Here is a 21,822-nt window from a genome sequence, read left to right on the forward strand (position 1 = left end):
AAAGTGACCGTGGATATTGGTGAACGTTGGAACAAATCGGATTTGTAAATGAATATCAGGAGATTGTGGCACAAAACGTACAGGAACATTAGATTCATTTTGCAATAGGACCTGAAAGAGAAGCTGGTAATGGCCTAAGCCACACAAATGGTAATCGTATGTGTCAATTCATTTCTGGGGAAGTAAGCCATTTTATAAAATAAAAATTTTATCCTTTATTTATTAAATTCACAGCAAAATCGTATGGAGTATTAAAACAAATCGAAAGAGATAAAGTGTAGACTGAAAATCAGATTAGTGAAATTATTATTTTTTCGATTTTATGACCTGAATTTAATGATTGGACTATTTTCACGTATTTACTAACGGAATTAATTAGGTAAACAACGTATTTACATTGGGAGAAAATGCGTTCGAAAACAGCAACAACGGGTATAATAAACAAGCTCAAAATTGAACATAATATATATATATATATATATATATATATATATATATATATATATATATAATATATATATATATATATATATATATATATATATATATATATATATATATATATATATATATATATATATATATATATATATATATATATATATATATATATATATATATATATATTTATAATATATATATATATATATATATATATATATATATATATATATATATATATATATATATATATATATATATATATATATTTATAATATATATATATATATATATATATATATATATATATATATGTGTGTGTGTGTGTGTGTGTGTTCTTACTACTATCACAGATATCAGAACCGCAAAAATTTTTATAAAAGCAAGCAAATACAATATACACATGTTTTTATATATTTCAACAGCAGTAATGAACTTTCAACGCATAAAACGCAATTTCAAGCACAATTAGATAATATCAGTAATCAATCAAATACAAATAAAACCTTATAGTTTTATTACAGTGAAACTCTGAAAAGCACTCTATATATAATGCATTAGGACCAGTAAGTACGGGTCATTTTGAACAGCATTTATACCGTCAAACCACGTTATTTTTTAGCTCCATAGCTTTTAACATTTTCATTTTCAAATCCCGACAACGACATTTCAGTTCTAAATGCATTATAACTGCAATCATTCAAGTTGCACCAAAAGTCACTGTAGTTGTTCAGTGAAGAAGCTATGAACTACAGGTAATCAAGCATTCACTGAAGTTTGCCATACTGTCCTTGGGTTTGGATAAGGTTACATGATCATTAGACAACCTCATCATCACTTTGCACGGCACTCGTTGCTGGCATGGCGCAGGAGGTTTCAGGAACCAAGAGTAAGGTTTCTATTTCCTAACATCTCTAGTAGGATTGGCAGTGTTGAGCAAAAACTCGTCAACTTTGGCTCCTAAGTTAGCCTTAAACTTTTTGACTCAGTATTATGCAAATACTTATCTCCGTATTGGTACCTGGGCAGACTTAGTTCCAGTAGTTGGGCATAGGCCTAGTTTTAGTAATTGCCCTTAGCTCAGTAGTTACGCAGACGCTTAATGTCGAAGTAGTTGAGCATAGACCTGGTCTTAGTAGTGGCCCGTAGCTCAGTAGCTGCAAAGATTATGGCACAGAGTTAGATTTAGTAGTGGCCCTAAACTCAGTAGTTGCGCAGACTAAGACATAGACCTAGTCTTAGTTGTGACTCTTATCTCAGGGGTTGCGCAGACTATGGCATAGACATGCAGTATTCTTATTAGTGGTCCTTAGCTCATTAGCTGCCCTTAGCCCAGTAGTTACGATTACGCTTAACCTAAGTAGTAACGCATAAACTCGACCTCGGTAACTGAGCATAAATTTTATATCAGTCGGTGAGCAGAAGGTAAACACAGCCTCCTTGTTGGACATCTAGGCCTAGTGATATTTGTTTGCCTTTAAGACAACATGTAATGCGTTCTTTGCCTGGGATGTTGGTTACGTTCACAATGAATTCAGCTGGGGATTTTAATCACCTACGGCGGAACAGCTCTGTTTGACGTCATCCGCGCATCCCTTCTCTTTCATCTCCATTTCGCTCTGTCACTTGCCCTCCGAAGGGTCTGTCCGATGGGCGGAGCCGCCATGACAGTGCCTGACGAAGATGGCCGAGAAGAGGGTGAAGGCCACGAAGAATTCTATGAAACTGACGATCGAGCAGCCGAGGAGGACTCCAGTTATGCCACCGATGGAGCCTGAAAAACATCGTGTAACTGACGAGTTACGAACTTCAAAACGCGCTTATACGGCGTCACAACGTCTGTGGTCAACAGTATCAATAAATGCTGTTATATCGTTAATTTGTGCGCTTAAATCATCAAAGTGTAAACAAATAAACATCTTGTCTAAAAAGTATAAAACATATTCACATACGGAACGATTTCATGTTTGAAATCACCAATGATTAAGGTCAATCTGCCTGATGCAGTGAATTTAGTTAGTGACAAAGCTCTCAGACTACCTAAGGCACTGAGATTTCGCTTTATTACACGATACGTTGAATTGATTACAGCATAACCAAACTGAACAGAAATGCATTTCAGTTTTTTTTGATATATCAAGTTACCATATCCATCATAAACTATTACTGCCTTTAAACGAAAATGCTTAATTACAATAACTGATATATTACAACACAGAAAACGTGCTGCAGAAAATGTAAAAAGAATACAACTTTGTAATTAACGTATTATATGTGTAACTAACGTATTATATGCAGAAAAGTTCTATATAACATCAAAGTTATTATACGTTACAATAAAACACATCCACTTTGGAATAATACTTACTTATGAGATTACCTACAGAGTCGCGCCACAAACGGATCTCTGCATATCTCATGTTGGGGAAGAAGGCAGTCGACACAGCTAGTTCACTCCTTTAGAAAGTCAGAGATAAAAGAAAAATTGATACATGATTATATACGTACTACACGCGCGTACAAACACACACACATACACACATGTACACAAGCCTTAAGATTGAAAGTTACAAAGACAGCTTTAAAAAGTTAACCTCAAGTGGTCGATTATATTTAATACTGCGTTCTATCAAATGTGTATGTATGTATGTGTGTGTGCGTGTGTGTGTGTGTGTGTGTAGGTCGTGGGTATGTTTTCTGCATACTCCAATAACACGCTTCCTAATTAGTCGTTCATATATATATAAAAATTTAGAGCCTTCAAAGCATAAAACCTTACGTGTCCGAAAGATTTAACTGCTGACGGAGGCTGTTGTAGATGTCCTCATTAATCGGGGACTGACTGGACGTGTAGGAGTAGTCGAATCTCGTGCAAGGGCGCCTGCAGCCTCTGGTCACTGCGTTGGGAAGCGAATGAGGATCATAAGGTAAGGGTTTACTCATATCAAGTCACCTTTATATTGCAAATACTCTCTCGCCTCTTAAGTACTGAGATTCTGCCCTCTAACTGTCCAATACTTTCAAGCTTTCCTTCTTCTAAAGTCTAAACGCTTCTTCCGTGAGCACTCATTTCCCCAGTCTATCATCTTCAATTCTTCCCACAAGGCCAAACCATTTAAAACCCCCCCTTTAATCTATCTTTTCACCTATGCTAATATCATCACCACTTCCTTTACATTATCTCCATATTTCTCACATACCACTGCTCTTACTCTATACATGCTGCTCATGTAATTCATTTCTCTAGCTTCAATTTTCCTCTTTCATTGATATTCAACATAGACACTTCATTTCTCTAATGGGGAGTTGGCTCAACAGTTTTTCATACATTTCCACCTTTCACTTCCACAGACGCCCTAAGCTCCTTCCCTACTTTTGCATACATCCTGCTACCTTCTTTGCTTTACCTATTCTGTGACTCACCTCTTATTTAATCTTGCCATCATTTGATATGTTTACTACCAACTAGCCATATGAATGAATCGCTTACTTCCCCCTGCCATCACTATCAACATTCCAAGGTTCATTTTCCGGGCTGACTTTTACACCTCATAACCTTACTCTTGCTCCCACATACTTTCAACTTTCTCCTTTTGCTAATACTTTTAAATTCTTTCGCCTGTTTCTGGAATTTCACTTCCTCAGCCCCAGTCATCACTATATCGTCTGAAAATATCAGCAACTCCATACACCGTAGACAAAGTTAGTAGCTCAACATTACATTCTGGTGGATGCAGAAGAAGAAGAAACACAAAGAGAGAGAAAGGGAAAAATGTGATCCAGATACAAAATCAATGATCTCGAGTACCATACAGCAGATGAGGCTGCTACTAGAGGGTAGAACGGAATAATCACTTTAATTATCATTATTATTATTCAGAATACGAACCCTATTCAAATGGAACAAGCCCACAGGGGCCATTGACTTGGAATTCAAGCTTCCAAAGAATATGGTGTTCATTCGAAAGAAGTACAAGAAGGTAAAGGGAAATACAGAAAGGGTTCATTTATTAGAAAAAGATAAACTGACAAATTAAAAAAAAATGAATAAAAATATAAGTAAATTATTAAAGTACAAGGAGATTTGTATTAAAGTAGTAATGCATTGCATCTTCGCTTGAACTGAACTTCTGAAGTTCCAGTTGTACAACATCCTCAGGGAGAATGTTCCACAGCCCAGCGGTGTGAGGAATAAAGGTCCTCTAGAACTGAGAAGCTCGACAGCCAGGCGTATTTACTGTATACTAGTGGGGCTGTTCAATGAATCTGGTTGTTCTCGACAGGAAAAGGGGATCAGGGGTCAATTGTGAATGTGATAACTCTGTTAAAATACAACTTATGAAACAAACCCGAGTTCAAGCAGCGGCGAGAAGCATAGATGTCTGTTTCAGTAACAGATTTGCGAACGTAGTCCATGAAATCATCTGTGCCTGACTGCAGGTCCAAGTTCTGAAAAGCCAGGGCGTAGCAGGGGAGCAATTCCTTTAGTGAACAAGGTCGCAGAGCATCTGTTGGAAATAGGTTGAGAGTGAGTTAGACACAGGAAGTGGAATGGAATGGAATATAAAATTTAGGTCAAAGATCAAGCACTGGGACTTATGAGGTCATTCAGTCATTCAGCGCTAAACGGGAAATTGACAGTAAAAAGGTTTGGAAGGTGTAACAAGAAGAAAAGCTCGCAGTTGCACTATGAATCACTTGTTAGGAGAGGGTGAAAAGCCAGATGGAAAGAAGAGAGCATGAACGGAGGTACAGTAAAAGGAATGAAAGGGTTGCAGCTAAGGGTCGAAGGGACGCTGCAAAGAATCATAACTAATGCCTACAGTGCACTGCATGAGGTGTACTGACAGCACCTACCACCCGTACAGGAATCAACAACCTACACTTTATAGAATGTAGCAAAATTTACCGCTGAACGTTTTCGGAGACACTTGGTCAGTGGTGAAGATGCGATGACAAACAGAAATTTGGGACTGTATATATTTTTAGAAAGCAAATTTATCATACTTTTCCGTGGCGCAAAAATAATTCATGAATCGATTTAACTGGCGTTACTCGCTTTGAAGAACATCGATATCCTCATTCAGTTGAGGTACCATAGCGTTTTGGTGTTCAATGCCAGAAGAACTCTTGTTCAATTCATTGTACTCTCAATATTTCTTGTCTTTGTTATGGATGTTCATGCTCATTATATTCAAGAAAGACTACACTGTTACCTAAAAGTGCCTTGTCCCTGTACCACATGTCATTGTTAAGCTTATTTGGTCTTTAGCTGCTAATTATTTATTGCGTTTCACTTCATTCCTTTTATCCATCTTTTATGTATCGGTTTGTACTTTAGGATGGCTACCGTATCATAAATGATAAATCGAATGCTACTTAAAACAAGTAAAAAATGCGCCGAAGTTTGGTAGGCGCAATCGAGTTTTCTGTACAGCCGCTACAGTGTATAATCAAGGCCACGGAAAATAGATCTATCTTTCAGTGGTCTCTGTATAATGCTGTATGAGCCACGGCCCATGAAACTTTGACCACGGCCCGGTGGTGGCCTCTCCTATATGGTTGCGAGAAGCACGATTATGGCTAACTTTAACCTTAAATAAAATAAAAACTACCGAGGCTAGAGGGCTGCAATTTGATATGTTTGATGATTGAAGGGTGGATGATCAACATAACAATTTGCAGCCCTCTAGCTTTAGTAGTTTTTAAGATCTTAGGGAAAATGAAAAATTTGGCAATAATATAGGAAAATAAACAAACTCCTCTTTGGATGGAAACTTCAATTTGAAACTAAATAAAAAATGTTTCAAACTGAATACAGGTGACTTCCGGATAAGATAAGAATCATTTTTTGGAAAATGTGAATTTCGAAATTAGGAATTTGGTTCTACAAATGTACTCATAGTCTACGAAAGAGATTGACTGATTGATTTATAAATTTTAGACATACATTCCAATCACTGGGGCAACTAAAGCCATAGGCCTACAGCGCTGAGACGGAAATTGACAGTAAGAGTTCGAAAGGTGTAACAGGAGGAAAACCTCAAAGCAGTTGCACTATGAATCATTTGTTAGGAGAGGGTGGACAGTAAGATAGAAGAAAGAGAACATGAACGGAGGTACAGTAAAAGGAATGAAAGGGGTTGCAGCTAGTGGCCGAGGGGACGCTGCAAAGACCCTTAAGTAGTACTAGCCTACATTGCACCGCATGGGGTGCTCTGACGGCACCACCCCACTACGGGGGTCTACGAAAGAGAGCTGGGGTGGAGTGATTTTGGAATGTGAAAACTTAAACGTTAATTTCTTTGTTTCATTCTCTTGCTCTTCCTTCACTAGATATCTTACCTAGTGTCTATTTTAAGTTTATTCTCAGCAGGATTAACAATCTGGAAAATTTATTCCAGCATGTCGTTTCATAACAGCGCTTCCTCTTTCCATGTGTTTAAGAATAATTAATTTTATCCAAGACAAATTAAATTAGTTAAATAAAGATTAGTTATGTCTCTAACTGCATATGAACATCTCAAATTCTTCAAGAATCGTGTAACTTTGAGTCGGTCGCTATCTGGACAACTCGGAGGCCGGTAATAAGGTCACGGGAAAAAAGTCACAGAAAAAAAGTCACAGTTTTGGCTAGGAAAAAAGTCACGGGAAAAAAAGTCACATTAATTTACAGTCTTTTGTTTATGTTTTCACCGTAATCCCCAACGGGCTTGTACTAAACACGCCGCAAAGGTGGATATATACCGGGTTAAAACCCGTGGGGATCGCTATCTAGGAAATGTTAATGTGACTTTTTTTTTTCTGTGACTTTATTCCTGTGACTTTTTTCTGCGACTTTTTTACCTGGATTCGGACAACTCACCGACAATGAATGTCAGACCGCAGAAGTCTGACGGGATCGGCAACGGGACACAACAAGGTCTAAGGAGTCACGAAGAGAGTGAGTATAACCAATAATAATAAAAATGATAATAGACCTGTGAGTCTATTACATCTTTTCCCGTAGGAGGGCAGTGCTGTCATTGCGCCCCACGCGGTGCACTGTGTGCATTACCTCACGTTCTTTGCAGAGCCTCTTCGACCCCTAGCTGCAACCCCTATTATTCTTTTTACTGTACCTCAGTTCATATTCTCTTTCTTCACTTACTTTTCATCCTCTCGTAACAATTGTTTCATAGTGCAACTGCGAGTTTTTACTCCTGTTATACCTTTAAAACCCTCTTTACTCTTAATTTCCCTTTCTGCTTTGAATGACCTCGTAGGTCCCAGTACTTCGCCTTTGACCTAAATTTCATATTCCATTCCATTCCATATTACATGCAATCCAAGTTGGGCAACCGAGTTACTGACATTAACTGAACGCGACTTCGACCTCATTCCATTCCATATAACATCCATTGCAAGTTACACTAACCGAACGCAACACAGACTCACCATTTTCGATGTCCAGGGCGTAGTTGGAGCAGTTGCAGATCAACTGGAAACAGGTCCTGATAGCCCCGAACATGCAGTTCGGCTGCGTTCTGTAGAAGCCCTCTCTGTCGAGCATGTACCCGACGGCGCTCGTGGGCACACAGTCTTCCAAGTCCCAGTCGACGAATGTCTTTAGGCCTACGTCCTTCACCTGGAAAGAGTATATTTTGTTACGTGGGTATTTATGGTCTCTCCTGGTTAGCCTACCTACAACTGATACGGACGCTAGAGAAAGGACTCCCAAATTTCTGAGACCCAGTCGACGAATGTCTTAGGCCTACATCTTTCACCTGGAAAGAGGAAATTCTGTTTCGTGGGTATTCACAGTCTGTTTAGTAAACTTACCTGCATTTGATATGGACACGCTAGAGAAATGACCCCCAAATTTCTTAGACCGTCGGCTCTCTCGTGGTATTCTTGATCTCACTGACCCCATGTTATTTACTTACAATATAAAGTAATGAAAAATAATATCAATAACAATTAGTTTCCATTCCAGTGAAGACTACACTTTTAATGATTGATAATACTAGGTTTATGGAGTATTCAAGATCATAAAGTGAGTACATAAAGGACTACTTAATTCATGCACGTGGAAACAGGGTTCCCAGAGACCCACAGTCTTGCGATTCTTATTAATAGGGCCTTATAACTAAAATACTTCAGTTGTATTTTAGTAATCATCTTATGAGAAGAACTGGCAAAGTGTAATTGTATATAAAACAAAAATGCAAATCAAACTTTTTATTTCATCATGATAATCTATGTACTTCTGTCTTTTATATGGATGTCAACGTTTGACCAAAAAAATCTTCATTATTTTTTACCTGCGTGGATAGTTCCATTGATCTCAAGGAGCTGATATAAGATACTTAATAGACCTCTACTTTAAAATAACTGGTCTTCGGTTTATCTATAGAGACGGACAGTTCGTAAGACTAAGCAAGTAGCTCTAATAATTCCTCTCCAGAAAAAGCTCTAATTTGTTAACAATAACTGAAGCTCCTTTAATTCAGAAACTACTTATCAACGTGGAATGCACATCCTGACCTACAGAAGGAGATTCATTTGAATTTCATCAGCGACTAAATCTCACAGCTTCAGGAACAATAATCAAAATCAGAGAGGTAAAACCTAAGTCTCACAGTCTTGATCTTATAAGCCACTATGACTAAATCTCACAACTAAGAAACAGGAACCAAAATCAGGCAGATCAAACCTAAGTCCCACAGACTTGATCTTATAAGCCACTATAAGGTCCTTATACGGGCCGATTATCTACTATTAAATCCAATGCGCTTCAAGCCTCAGGTTTTAAGTCTTATAAGCCACTATGGCTAAATCTCACAACTTCAGGAACAGGAATCAAAATCAGGGTGATCAAACCTAACTCTCACAGTCTTGAACTTATAAGCCACTAAGACTAAACCTCACAACTTCAGGAATGGGAATCAAAATCGTGGCGATCAAACCTAACTCTCACAGACCTGACCTTCTAAGCCACTATGAGGTTCTTTTACTGGCCGATTATCTATTATAACTCCATCGCGTCTCAAGCCTCTGTCTTGTGCCATCAAGCGGACACTCGAATTCCTGGCCTACAAAACCCTAACAGGGACTTACCTCGACGAGGGAGACCTCTGTTGTGGTGTACATCTTCGGAGTAAGGGACACGCCGTGGCCAACAGCGGTCAAGGAGGGATGAGTCTGGTTGCTGAAAAGAGAAATCTGGAGACCAGTCTTCATGATCTGTGTAAAGTCTACGATGGCGGGGTCCAATACTAAGAGAAAAAGAAGAGGAAGACTTGTTTTGGTCATTTTGAATGGTGCTCCATCGGTGCTGTATATATATATATATATATATATATATATATATATATATATATATATATATATATATATATATATATATATATATATTACCAAAGAAAATGCGGCATGTGTGTACACGTGTACATATGAATGGATAAAGCATAAGTGATAGTGCTTCTGTGTACCAATGTCTATCCTTCAATATTACAATTGCTCTGGAGATAAGAGTCAGCCATTAGTACCGAAATTACCATGGATGACTTAGTTTGTAAAAGTGTCCCGTCTTCGTCGTATGTACTGTATATATACTGTATATGAGGGCTTTGTTTTTTTTTCAAACAAACGTTTTATGTATGCAGGCACGTTTGTACGTACTGTCATCTATTGCTTTTTTTCCGGGCTTTCTCATTTTCTACATACGGTTTAAAAGCATCTTGTTCCATATAAATGCGCGTGTGCTTTTAATAATAATAATAATAATAATAATAATAATAATAATAATTATTATTATTATTATTATTATTATTATTATTATTATTATTATTATCATTATTATTATTATTATTATTATTATTATTATTATTATTATTATAGTCGGTTTAATTTCATCTGCGCATGGATAGCAGGTGATTAGCCGACAATCACCGCTTCCGATATCGTTGGCTTATTGTGATAAATATTAAACTATTTCTCCAATAACGTACTGTATTTGAATGTTCATACAGACAAAGGAACCTCGCCCCTTCTGTTATGAATCATAACGACGTGGATTTGTATTCATTACATACCAACACTAAAACACTAAAGACGAGATTGTATCAAACAATATACTCAGACCAAACACAAACGAGCGATGAGTTTTCAGCGTTAGTATAGCCAAGACTACACAAAGACCTATGCTCAAAAACTGTTCAAATCACTATTTTCTCGCCATTCAAACTTTATGCTATGTGCAGTTTCATTGCATGCATATATAAATAACTATTATGACACCAAAGTAATATCTACTGTACGTCCGTAACTGACAACTAACATTTAATATTGTTTACCGCTAAAACATGAAGCATAATCCAATGAAGCTAGGCCTACACTACTGATTCGCCAGGGATTTCATTTTACCGACCTACTTTTAAGTACACATTCATTCCATTTCAGTCAAGATTACTTTTTTTTTCATTTAACCTTTATTTAGTCATTCTATCTAATTCTCGTTCTAATGCCCAACAATGAAAAAAATTGTACGCCTAGGGTAACCTTTTATGCCGCATGTATGTCATCACTGAGGATGACGGGAACTGAATGGGTTTTCAAACTTTTGCTGGATATGTTATGTAGCTAGATAGTCCGAAAGTGCCTAAGCACTGAGCTACTATAATTATTTATATGCTCAAGAAGAAATTATATAAATGTACAATTCTTGAAAGAACACCACGATACCATTGCTATTATGCTATGTTATAACTAAAATTTCCCGCCTTCCAGCCAATACAGCAGTGGTTGTTCCACCTTCCCCAAACCCGAGCCTCATTGATTATTTTGAACTTTAGCTTACTCATGTAATTTACATGCAATAAATTATTAAAATACTTCTCATTCGCACACGCATACCCAAGTGTCTTTTATGTACCTACAATGAGGTAAAAAAAGAATTACTGTTCAAGTCCATCGTTCGTTTGCGTTGGCCCTGAGTAGACTGTTACAAGCGCTCGTCATTAGCGCAATTGTATTGTTATATTTTCAACATAAATCGGCATGTTTACGACCTGAATATGAAGGCGTGACGGTTATTTGTATATACTGTATAAGCATTCAGATATATTACTGTGGAAATATTCCACATCCCTGTCACAGTAAGCCTACGATATCGGAAACATTGGTTTCAGCCAATCGAAAGCTATAATGCATATGCCACATCTACCTTAAAACCTACGTTGGTGATTGGACAGATGAAATGAAACTGACTATAGTTACATAAAAAAAACCGTATCTATCGAATTCCTGTCGCTTATTACACAACAACAAGAATGACAAATTATATACGGCATCCCACCTCAACACCATCCCCCCAATTTTTTTTTTTTTTTTTTTTTTTTTGCACACACCAGGATGATCATCGACCTCGCTCCTCAGGTAGAGAGACACCCCGAGGAACTCCCCCTCGACGCTCTGCACGTTCTGCTTAGTGTGGTCCGAGAAGTACACGTAGCACTTGCCCGAAAACGTGGCCATGCTGATCATGGCACTGCAACACTCCTTCCCTGACATCGTACGTCTGGCAACGGTGCACATGAGGATCATTTCCTCGCAGCTGTGGAAATATATAGGACGAGTTGACTAATTTGTGGGTGACATTTCAGTAGTATGGACGTGAAGATGTTTTGGAAATATTAGACTGTGGACTGACTGATTGAATGATCGGTTTCTGTTGAGTGGCGCTGAAGATCTGTTGAAAGATTTGTGTGGATGAAATGTCAGCTGTCTGCATATGTGGGTAATTTGGAAATAAGAGACTGAGAACGCGTGGAAATGATTAATGAATAATAATAATAATAACAGCAAATGAAACAAAATATTCTGTATAATAGGTAGTATACTATAACGATGCAGGAATTTTATAAACTTTTGAATAAAATAGCAATCAATTTGAATAGTAATATAATAGGTAATGTACTATAACGGTGCAGAAATTTGATAAACTTTTGAATAAAATAGCACTCAATTTGAATAGCAATTTTCTATAATTAAGGAAGCAGTTCAGAAATAAGCATTCAGTGAACAGGCCTGTAAATGTACCTGAGCAACTTGGGAAGATAAATTTACTAGAAAAAGGCCTAAAAACGATTTATCATAATCATTTGCCTAAATTATAGAACTAGACTGCTTTCCCTACTGGAACCTATGGGACTGTAGCATTCTGCTTTTTCGACTAATAATGATAAAAAAAAATTATTATATTTCGAAAAGCAATTTACTCTTAATTACAGCTTGCATCACTTGTCTTCCGAGTTCTCTTCCTAAATAATAGTAAGAAAACTAGGACGATTAAAACAGATTTACTTACAAACAAGACACACAAACTAACGTAGAAATAAAATATAAACTTTTATTTGTGAGGAATGAAAATATTGATAGGATAGAAGTAGTTAGGGTTTAAACTACAGTTTTATTGAAAAAGTCATATGTATACCAATGTAAAATGTAAACATGGACTCAAGAAAGTTTATGATTGATCTTAATGACATGGCATATAAAATTTAAGCCAAGCACTGTGACCTATGAGATCATTCAACGCAGAAAGGGAGATTGAGAGTAAAAAGGTTTTAAAGGTATAACAGGAGGAGAACCTCGCAGTTGCACAATGAAATAATTGTTAGGCTAGGGTGATCAGTAAGACGGAAGAACGAGAATATGAACGGAGGTAAAGCAAAAGGAATGAGAGGGGTTGCAGCTAGGAGCCGAAGGGACGCTGCAAAGAACCTCAAGTAATGCCTGCAGTGCACCGCATGAGGTACTGATTGATCCTAATGCCGAAAAAGCGTATACGTTTAATTTTTTTTTTGGGGGGGGGTGGGCGTTTAAGAAAAGTTTTGATGGAATGTGAAAGAAATCACTTTACGGAACTTGTTAGAAAACGTCCTGGAACGTAGAAGCAAACATTTTTTGTGACGGATAAATAAACGTTTTTAAAACTGAAGTGATCTATTGTCATTGATATCGATAAACATTACTTTTGCTAAGGTGGAGAGAGCCACACCCATTGCTGATATGATTTATGTCAGGTAGCTGCTTATTATGATATATTACCGGTGTTTTTATCTGAATAATAATAATAATAATAATAATAATAATAATAATAATAATAATAATAATAATAATAATAATAATAATAATAATAATAATAATAATTTATTACTATTCTTCATACTGAATACGCCTCAAGGACCATCAAATGTTCTCTTAAAAATTACCAGTATTCAATAATTAAGATAAATAATAAATATACAGACAGAGACAGCGATAACAAGCAGGGAAATTTTTCTGAAAATTTTCAAAAATAATCTGTGAAGCTGCAAAAGCAGTAGACAAATAAAGAACGGATAAAAAGACGCATTACTCACGGAAAATTTTTAAACAGTGTAAAATAAACACACAAAGGCATTAACAAAGACAGTCGTACCCATAGGGAACGTGGTTATCACTACAATTCGGAAGAGCACATTTACAATTAAGACGAAGAAACAAACAAAAACATTGTCACTTAAACAAGAACACTGCTTAATATGTATATTGACGAAACAGTCATACCCCATTGACGTCACGAAAGTTATAATTATGACGAGTTCATTTACAAATAAAGCAACCAAAAACATTTTTATTTGGACAAAAACACCAACAAGTACGCACGCAAAAGCAGTGTTATTCACAGATGACAAACACCGACTGATACGAGCATATTTACGAACAGCCATATCCTTTAGGAGATGGGGTGCATTTACAAATAAAGCCAACAAAAACACGGTTGTTTTGACAAAAACACTTGCGAGTACACAAACAAAAGCAGACCTGATCACAGAAGATGGCAACAACGTTGCAATTACGACCAGTGCAGTGATGACAAATAAGAACAGGAAAAAATCAAAGCCATGTCAGGTCGACGATCAAATCAACACCTAAAGCACATCATTTCAATGCAACAAAAGCACTGAACAAACACACGAACAAGAACAAGCAGCTGCAGAGGTCGTGCTCATGAGAAATGGCATCCACATCAAACCAACACCTAAAGCACATCACTTCAGCGCAACAAGGACACAAACAAACACACGAACAAGAACATCAGCAGCTGTTGCAGAGGTCGTACTCGTAAGAAATGGCATCCACGAGTTCCCCGACTGTGAGATTGAGCCTGTCCAGGAGGTTGCCGATGAAAGCGTCCGCTTCGTCCATGAGCTTCTCTCCTTCCTCGTTGCCCAAGAGGTCGTCTCTGATGAGACTGGCGTCTCCTAACTTCAGCACCAGGTAACTGGCCATGGAGTCGCTGATGTTCAGAGCTGCGAGATGACAACGAGAAGGGGTTCTGAACAGCCTCCCAGAGGATGTCGGCCAATTGGGACTTCAAAAGTTCAAGCGATTTCAGGCGAAGATGCAATGCATTGCTAGCATAATATAACTCAACTTGTATTTTAATATTTTATTTTCATTTTTATTTATTTATTAATTTTTTGATATGTCTGTTTTTCTTATAACTGATCTCCTCTTTCTGTATTTCCCATTACGTTCTGTTCTTTCGAATGAACACTATATTCTTTGGAAGCTTGAATTTCAAGTCAATGGCCCCTGTGGGCTTGTTCCATATGAACAGGGTCCATTTTCTGAATAATCATCATCATCATCATCATCATCATCATCATCATCATCATCATAATAATAATAATAATAATAGTAATAATATGTCTTGTTAAAAAGGATGGCTCAACCGTGCAAATTGATCTTTTATTATTATTATTATTATTATTATTATTATTATTATTATTATTATTACTGGAAGGAAGCAGACCCTCTCGTAAGCACGTCTTGTTAAAAAGGATAGCTGCATCGTGCGAATTGATCTTATATTGAGTGTTCTCAATTTTTTTTTATAATTCGCTTCTCTTGTGCACTAATATCGGTCAGCAACTGGCCATGTTCTTAATTTGGCAAATATAAACAGCGTTTATATGCGGGTGGAGGTATATACGGGTCGAAACTTGTCGACAAGAAAAACTGCAAAAGAAGCACCGAAATATCCAGAATCCATCTGCTGGTCAAGACGACAGAAGAAACTCCGAAAGGAGCTGCCAGAAAGTCTACGGATTTACCGCACCAGTTTTCACTACCCTGCACTCCTACAGAAAATAAAACTGCTGAATAAACGCTTTTTATATTCACCAGATTACAAACATGGCCAGTTGTTGACCAGTGTTGGTGTACAGGAGAAGCGAATAATAATAATAATAATAATAATAATAATAATAATAATAATAATAATAATAATAATAATAATAATAATAATAATAATAATAATAATATATATTGTTGAAGGTGATGGCTGCATCAGCTGCATTCAGTTTTAATAGTTTTCTCTATTTTTCTAATAACTGACTTTTCTTGGTTACTGCATTGCGCCAGTAATTATCTGATACTTGTCATTTCTGGAGAGGAAATAGTCGTAGATCGCGATATAGTTTATTTATGATGCATACTATTCCCTCTCCAGAAATGAAAAGGATGGAGAGTTACTGGCGCAACGCAGTAACCAAGAAAAGTCAGTTATTAGAACAGTCAGTTATTAGAAAAATAGAGAAAACTCTGTACAAACTTAATGCAGCTGATGCAGCCATCACCTTCAACAATACATGCTTGAAAGAGGGTCTGCTACCCACATATATAATGATAATAATAAGTAATAATAATAATATTTTGTTGAATAAAATAGCTGCATTTTGCGAATTGATTTTATACTGAGTTTTCTCAATTCTTCTAACAATTCGCTTTTCCTGCACATCAATATTAGTCAATAATTGTCCAATGTTCATATTTTGATGGATGAAACAGCGTATTTCTTACAGATGAAATTCTTTATTCTAAAGCATTACAGCTGGGATGTAAAATCTACGGATTTACATCCCTGCTGCAATGCTTTAGAATAAAGAATTTCATCTGTAAGAAATACGCTGTTTCATTCATCAAAATATGAACATTGGATAATTATTGACTAATATTGATGTGCAGGAAAAGCGAATTGTTAGAAGAATTGAGAAAAATCAGTATAAAATCAATTCGCAAAATACAGCCATTTTATTCAACAAAACTTGCCTCAAAGAGGGTCTCCTTCCTAACAACAACAACAACAACAATAATAATAATAATAATAATAATAATAATAATAATAATAATAATAATAATAATAATAATAATAATAATAATAATAATAATAATGTGAGTAATAAAAATCCACAATTATATAGTAAATATATTACTATATATTTTACTATATATTTTATATAGTAATATATTTATTATATAATTGTGGATATTTATTGCTCAGATTGTTTTTCACGAAATTGTGAATCTGTTAGCAATAATAATAATAATAATAATAATAATAATAATAATAATAATAATAATAATAATAATAATAATAATAATAATAATAATAATAATAATAATAATAATAATAATAATAATAATAATAATAATGCTAACAGATTGATTTTATGAAATTTAGGCCATCAAGCCACGCACTGAGGCACTTTCGGCCATTCGGTGATCAAGATAGTGAAAAGAGGGAGCTGGAGAGGTTGGACAGAAAGGTAACACAGATCCAGGAAATAAAGAAGATGAAGTGCAAGGATCTAAAAGTGTAACTGGGAGAAAACCCCACAGTTGCACCAAGAAGTAACAGAGAAATTGGACTACACTAAATAAAAAAAAAAGCGGGAATGGAGATAAAGTAAAAGGCTAAAAAACGAGTGTAGCTAGGGGCCAAAGGGACGCTGCAAACACCATTCAGTAATGCCTACAGTGTACCACTCAAGGTGCACTGATGGCTCTACGACCCTAGTGGGGTTCTGATGCTTACGGATTTTAGATGTTAATGACAAACGATTAGGTGTTGAGGTGTTGACGGAAAAAGTTCGAATGTTTACAGGTGTAAAACGTTAATGAAGAAGATCCTGGTGTTTGTCTCTGTGAGATGTTAATGAGAAAGGCTGATTAGGACTGCGAGAAATTTGTGGTTTTACAAGGAAAGCTTGGAGGAGGTTGTAAATGAACTTGATGTCTTGGGCTTTGAGATGTTAAAAAGCAAGGTTTTAATGCTTACTGCTGTGGGACGTAAATGAGGTAAGCTATATACTATTTTACCTCTGCAAGATGTTGAGATGATGAGAAATGTTTTGATGTTTAGGGTGGTGAGATGTAAATTAGACAGTTCCAAATTTATATGGCAGAAAGATGTTAACAAGAAATGTCTGATTATGGCAAAATGATATTAAAATGTTGAACAGAAAAATGTTCAGGGCTGTAAGATGTTAACAGAGGATGATGTATATTAGTGTGAGTTGTTAATGAGATAGGATATCGTTGTTAACATTAAAAAAAAAATGCTTTCACTAACAGATGTTTTAGTTATGAATCCATTCAGAATGAAAACTTTTCACCATGACTGCAATTAATAATTTAGCATCTACTTCCTTAAGTTAAAATGTATTTAACACAATACTGTAACGAAGTTTTAAGTGAGATAAATTTATTCTCATACAGCAACGTATATCACTATATATGGCTTTAGGTGAAATGTATTTACGCACACTAAGCGAAGAGCCTGATTTCGTAGGGCAAACTCTTACATGTACTTAAGTATCAAACAAACAATTTCGAGAACTGAGCTTAATGTAGCAATACATTCATGTGCATAAATTTCGCCGCCTGGTTTTATGTTCCAGTATAATCATGCAATGCAAATTACTGCAATTTTATTTTGAAACAGCAGACTCATATGCGCACTGCCAACCTAGATATTAATCTGAGGAAAAAGATAAATTTACAACATTGATAAATTAACATGAATACTAAGTCTAATAAAATCAGACTAATAATAATAATAATAATAATAATAATAATAATAATAATAATAATAATAATAATAATAATGATAATAATAATAATTCCATATCTATGTCGATTTATTTAAGCAAAACAGACGAAAGATATTTTCGTAAAGCAAATAAATATTTGTAACTCAAATTACAGCATAAAAACGCCTAGACCATAGCAAATCCTCTCACATAAGATGAGTTAGTTGATGGCAAAGCATAATATATATATATATATATATATATATATATATATATATATATATATATATATATATATATATATATATATATATATATATATATATATATATATATATGTGTATATATATATATATATATATATATATATATATATATATATATATATATATATTACAAGGACCATTCATCAAGGCATGTCATGCAAATGTCCCACCATGCTGCGCTTATTCCATCAGCTTATGGGTCATTCTCATTTAGGAACAAAATCTAATTAGGATATTGCTTGTGTAGTGTCCATGCGTCGGACAGGGCATTCAAATTATTTTTGTTTCTTTTATTTGTTTGCTCAGGTACGTGTATGTGCCACTGGTCATGTTAACAGTGGTTTTCTTTGTTATTGTTATTGCTGTTATTAAAGAAAGGACAAATGCAGAATGAAGAAAAGAAAAAAAAAGATGATAAATCAGCATTCTAAAGTACAGTGAGACCCAAGACAGGTTAAGGAAATCAAAGCAAAACGGAATATAATCGTAGACTAAGGAGAAAATAACATTCTTTGAAACTTTGTTTTTTATACTGATTGCAGAACCTTAACAAAAACTTTTTTTTTAATTATACGACATCAAATCTTCAAAGATTTCGCTTCTGGCGGGAACAAATTCGGCAGTGAAAGAATCTTGGGCGTGAAATCTTCACACATTGTGCTAACAACAAAACGAGGCTGTGCTGTTCTTACGTTATCGCTAATGATTTATATCCTAAAAGAGATTTGCTACAAAACACCCCTTCTTCATTTCCTTGTAATGTAATAGGTTCAGTACTCATCCAAGAGACCAGTTAAGATATATATGTATATATATATACATATATACTGTACATACATTACATACATACATACATATATATATATATATATATATATATATATACATATATATACTTCCTTGTCCCTTTCATAGGAAGAAATTGGAAACAAGCTCTGTAGAAACTTCAACTTCCCCCTTCTCGTGCTGCTCCCCGCGTGCCTCACTGGGAACCAGCCAACCAACTAGTCTGATTACCAAAATTAAATTCGCCCCTCCTCGGTTGACTAAACACGATACAATTATAAAACTTTAAATTTTGCAATAGTTATCTAACCTACCTCTCATTTTGCGCCTGGAGTAGAAAGCCCTGTTGCACAGACTCACAGATGGAATTTGCAGGCCCTTGTCCGCCATTAGCGAAGTCGTCTGTTGAATGGGAAGATTTTGAATGTAATTTATATATATATATATATATATATATATATATATATATATATATATATATATATATATATATATATATATATATATATATATATATATATATATTTATACTGTATATATATATGTATGTATGTATGTATATATAAATATATGTACAGTATATATATATATGATGTGAATATAAGAAAAGCGTGAACCTGGGCTTTATGCATTTGCATAAGCAAGCATGAATGCAAGCGAACACTCAATACTCCCGAAACTAGTTATTATTTAGTTACATATTCACAAAAGGTTTAATGAAAACTTGGGACTGCTTCAGTGGGCGTATTAATGAAACACTAACACTAGTCATTTTGTAATTACAGAAACTTGTGTAAATTACAAAATGGATACAGGCTTAACGTCTAGCAACCGCCGTCAATATCATTAAACGCGTTGAAATCACCAGGTAGTGACATTCAATATTTTTCTTTCTCCCGAGATTTAAACTAATAGTGATTGAATATATACTTCAATATATATTTTAATATAATTTGCTATTACTCTTAGGGTGTGTCCACACTACAGCAAAAACATGTTACGTGCACACGTCGCCAACTTGTCGCACACGTATCACAAACAAATTAGACAGTCGTCAACGGCTTATTGATAGTCCTAACTAGTGCTTTATATGACTATAGTTCTCCACTTCTTGTCGTAGAATTGCTTTTAACCTGTTTGTGATATGTATTCAACAACTTATCGATGTGTTTATGACATATTTCACTGTCACTAACGGTCGTAGACTTGTTTTTAACCAGTTTCTGGTGTGTGCCCGACAACTCAGCGACGTGTTTCAATGACATGTTTTACTGTCACTTAGGTCGTGGATTTGTCTTTAATCTGTTTGTAACATGTATCCAGCAACTTGTTGATGTGTTCATATGAAATGTTTTACTGTCACTAACGGTCGCAGGATCTTTAACCTGTTTGTGATATGTATCCGACAATATGCCGACGTGTTTATACGACATGTTCTACTGTCACTAACGGTCTTAGACATGTTTTTAACGTGTTTGTGATATGTATCCTACAACTTGCCGACAAGTTCACGACATGCTTTACTGGACTGCGGACTACAAATTTACATTTTTTTATTAGATCATGTCTTAGTACTGAACGCAACAGGATCAAGAACTGAAGCCAAAATCTGACGCTCAAACACCTGAAGATCTTACCTGAGACTTGTCATTCCTCTGGGCGAATTCTATTATGAGCGCTATGACGTAGTACCATAAGACCCCGAGTAGAATCCCAGTGACGATCACCCAGAAAACGCCGAGCATGTTGTAGCGGTTGTTCCAGGCGTGTCCGACTCCGTGGCTCGTGGCTTCCTCGCACAAAAGCTGGACGGTGGCCATGAAGGAACGAGATCTCATGTAGTCCTGTCAAAAAAAAAAAAATGCCTGCTACTCGTGTTAGGCTTCAATGAGACGGGATGGTTTGAATTCCAGATTCCTTAATTTACAAAGGACATTTTACCAAGCACTTTCGGACACATACAATCTTCTTCGGCTGAGAGAAGTTAGGTGAAATGAGGATGAGGGGCGTATTAGACGGCATAGTTGCGCACATACCATGAATAGTAACGCCCGATGGAGCCATAGTGACAACAGAAGACAGAAACGCAAAAGCAAATTACCTTTTCACATCGATGCTTCTTCTTTCCCGTGGTGGCGGACGGTGCTTCCTCCATTTTGTCTCTCTGGAACGGGTAATAGTAGGAGATACTTAATCAAGGTAATAAGGGATTATGACCTAAAATTAAAACAAAATCAAGAGACGGTTACGAAGGATCGAAGAATCACTGTCATCAACTGTTACTTCAAACAAATGAAGTACTGGACACGGGAACACCAAGAATTGCACGAACTGCCTCGAAATAAAAGAGAAACTGTCACTATCTTTGGATTTACTCGGTCACCCAAGTTAAAACAAACTTCCCGCAAGCCTTAATTAATTCA

The 21,822-nt window shown here is 35.8% G+C and overlaps 1 protein-coding gene across 1 annotated transcript; it reads right to left on the reverse strand.

Moving 5' to 3' along the window:
• Positions 1 to 763: 763 nt before the first annotated feature.
• LOC136844772 (sodium channel protein Nach-like) lies at positions 764 to 21,568 on the reverse strand. The gene is made up of 12 exons (XM_067114009.1): positions 21,501 to 21,568; positions 21,037 to 21,243; positions 19,714 to 19,801; positions 14,591 to 14,780; positions 11,832 to 12,037; positions 9,938 to 9,944; positions 9,541 to 9,721; positions 7,879 to 8,068; positions 4,791 to 4,949; positions 3,221 to 3,338; positions 2,810 to 2,898; positions 764 to 2,215 (listed from the first exon to the last, which is right to left on the reverse strand). The coding sequence occupies exons 1-12, from the start codon at positions 21,552 to 21,554 to the stop codon at positions 2,064 to 2,066; spliced, it is 1,641 nt and encodes a 546-aa protein (XP_066970110.1). The 5' UTR covers positions 21,555 to 21,568; the 3' UTR covers positions 764 to 2,063.
• Between the last annotated feature and the right edge of the window lie 254 nt (positions 21,569 to 21,822).

Source organism: Macrobrachium rosenbergii, chromosome 13, assembly GCF_040412425.1.
Source record: "Macrobrachium rosenbergii isolate ZJJX-2024 chromosome 13, ASM4041242v1, whole genome shotgun sequence".
Taxonomy (NCBI): Eukaryota; Metazoa; Arthropoda; class Malacostraca; order Decapoda; family Palaemonidae; genus Macrobrachium; species Macrobrachium rosenbergii.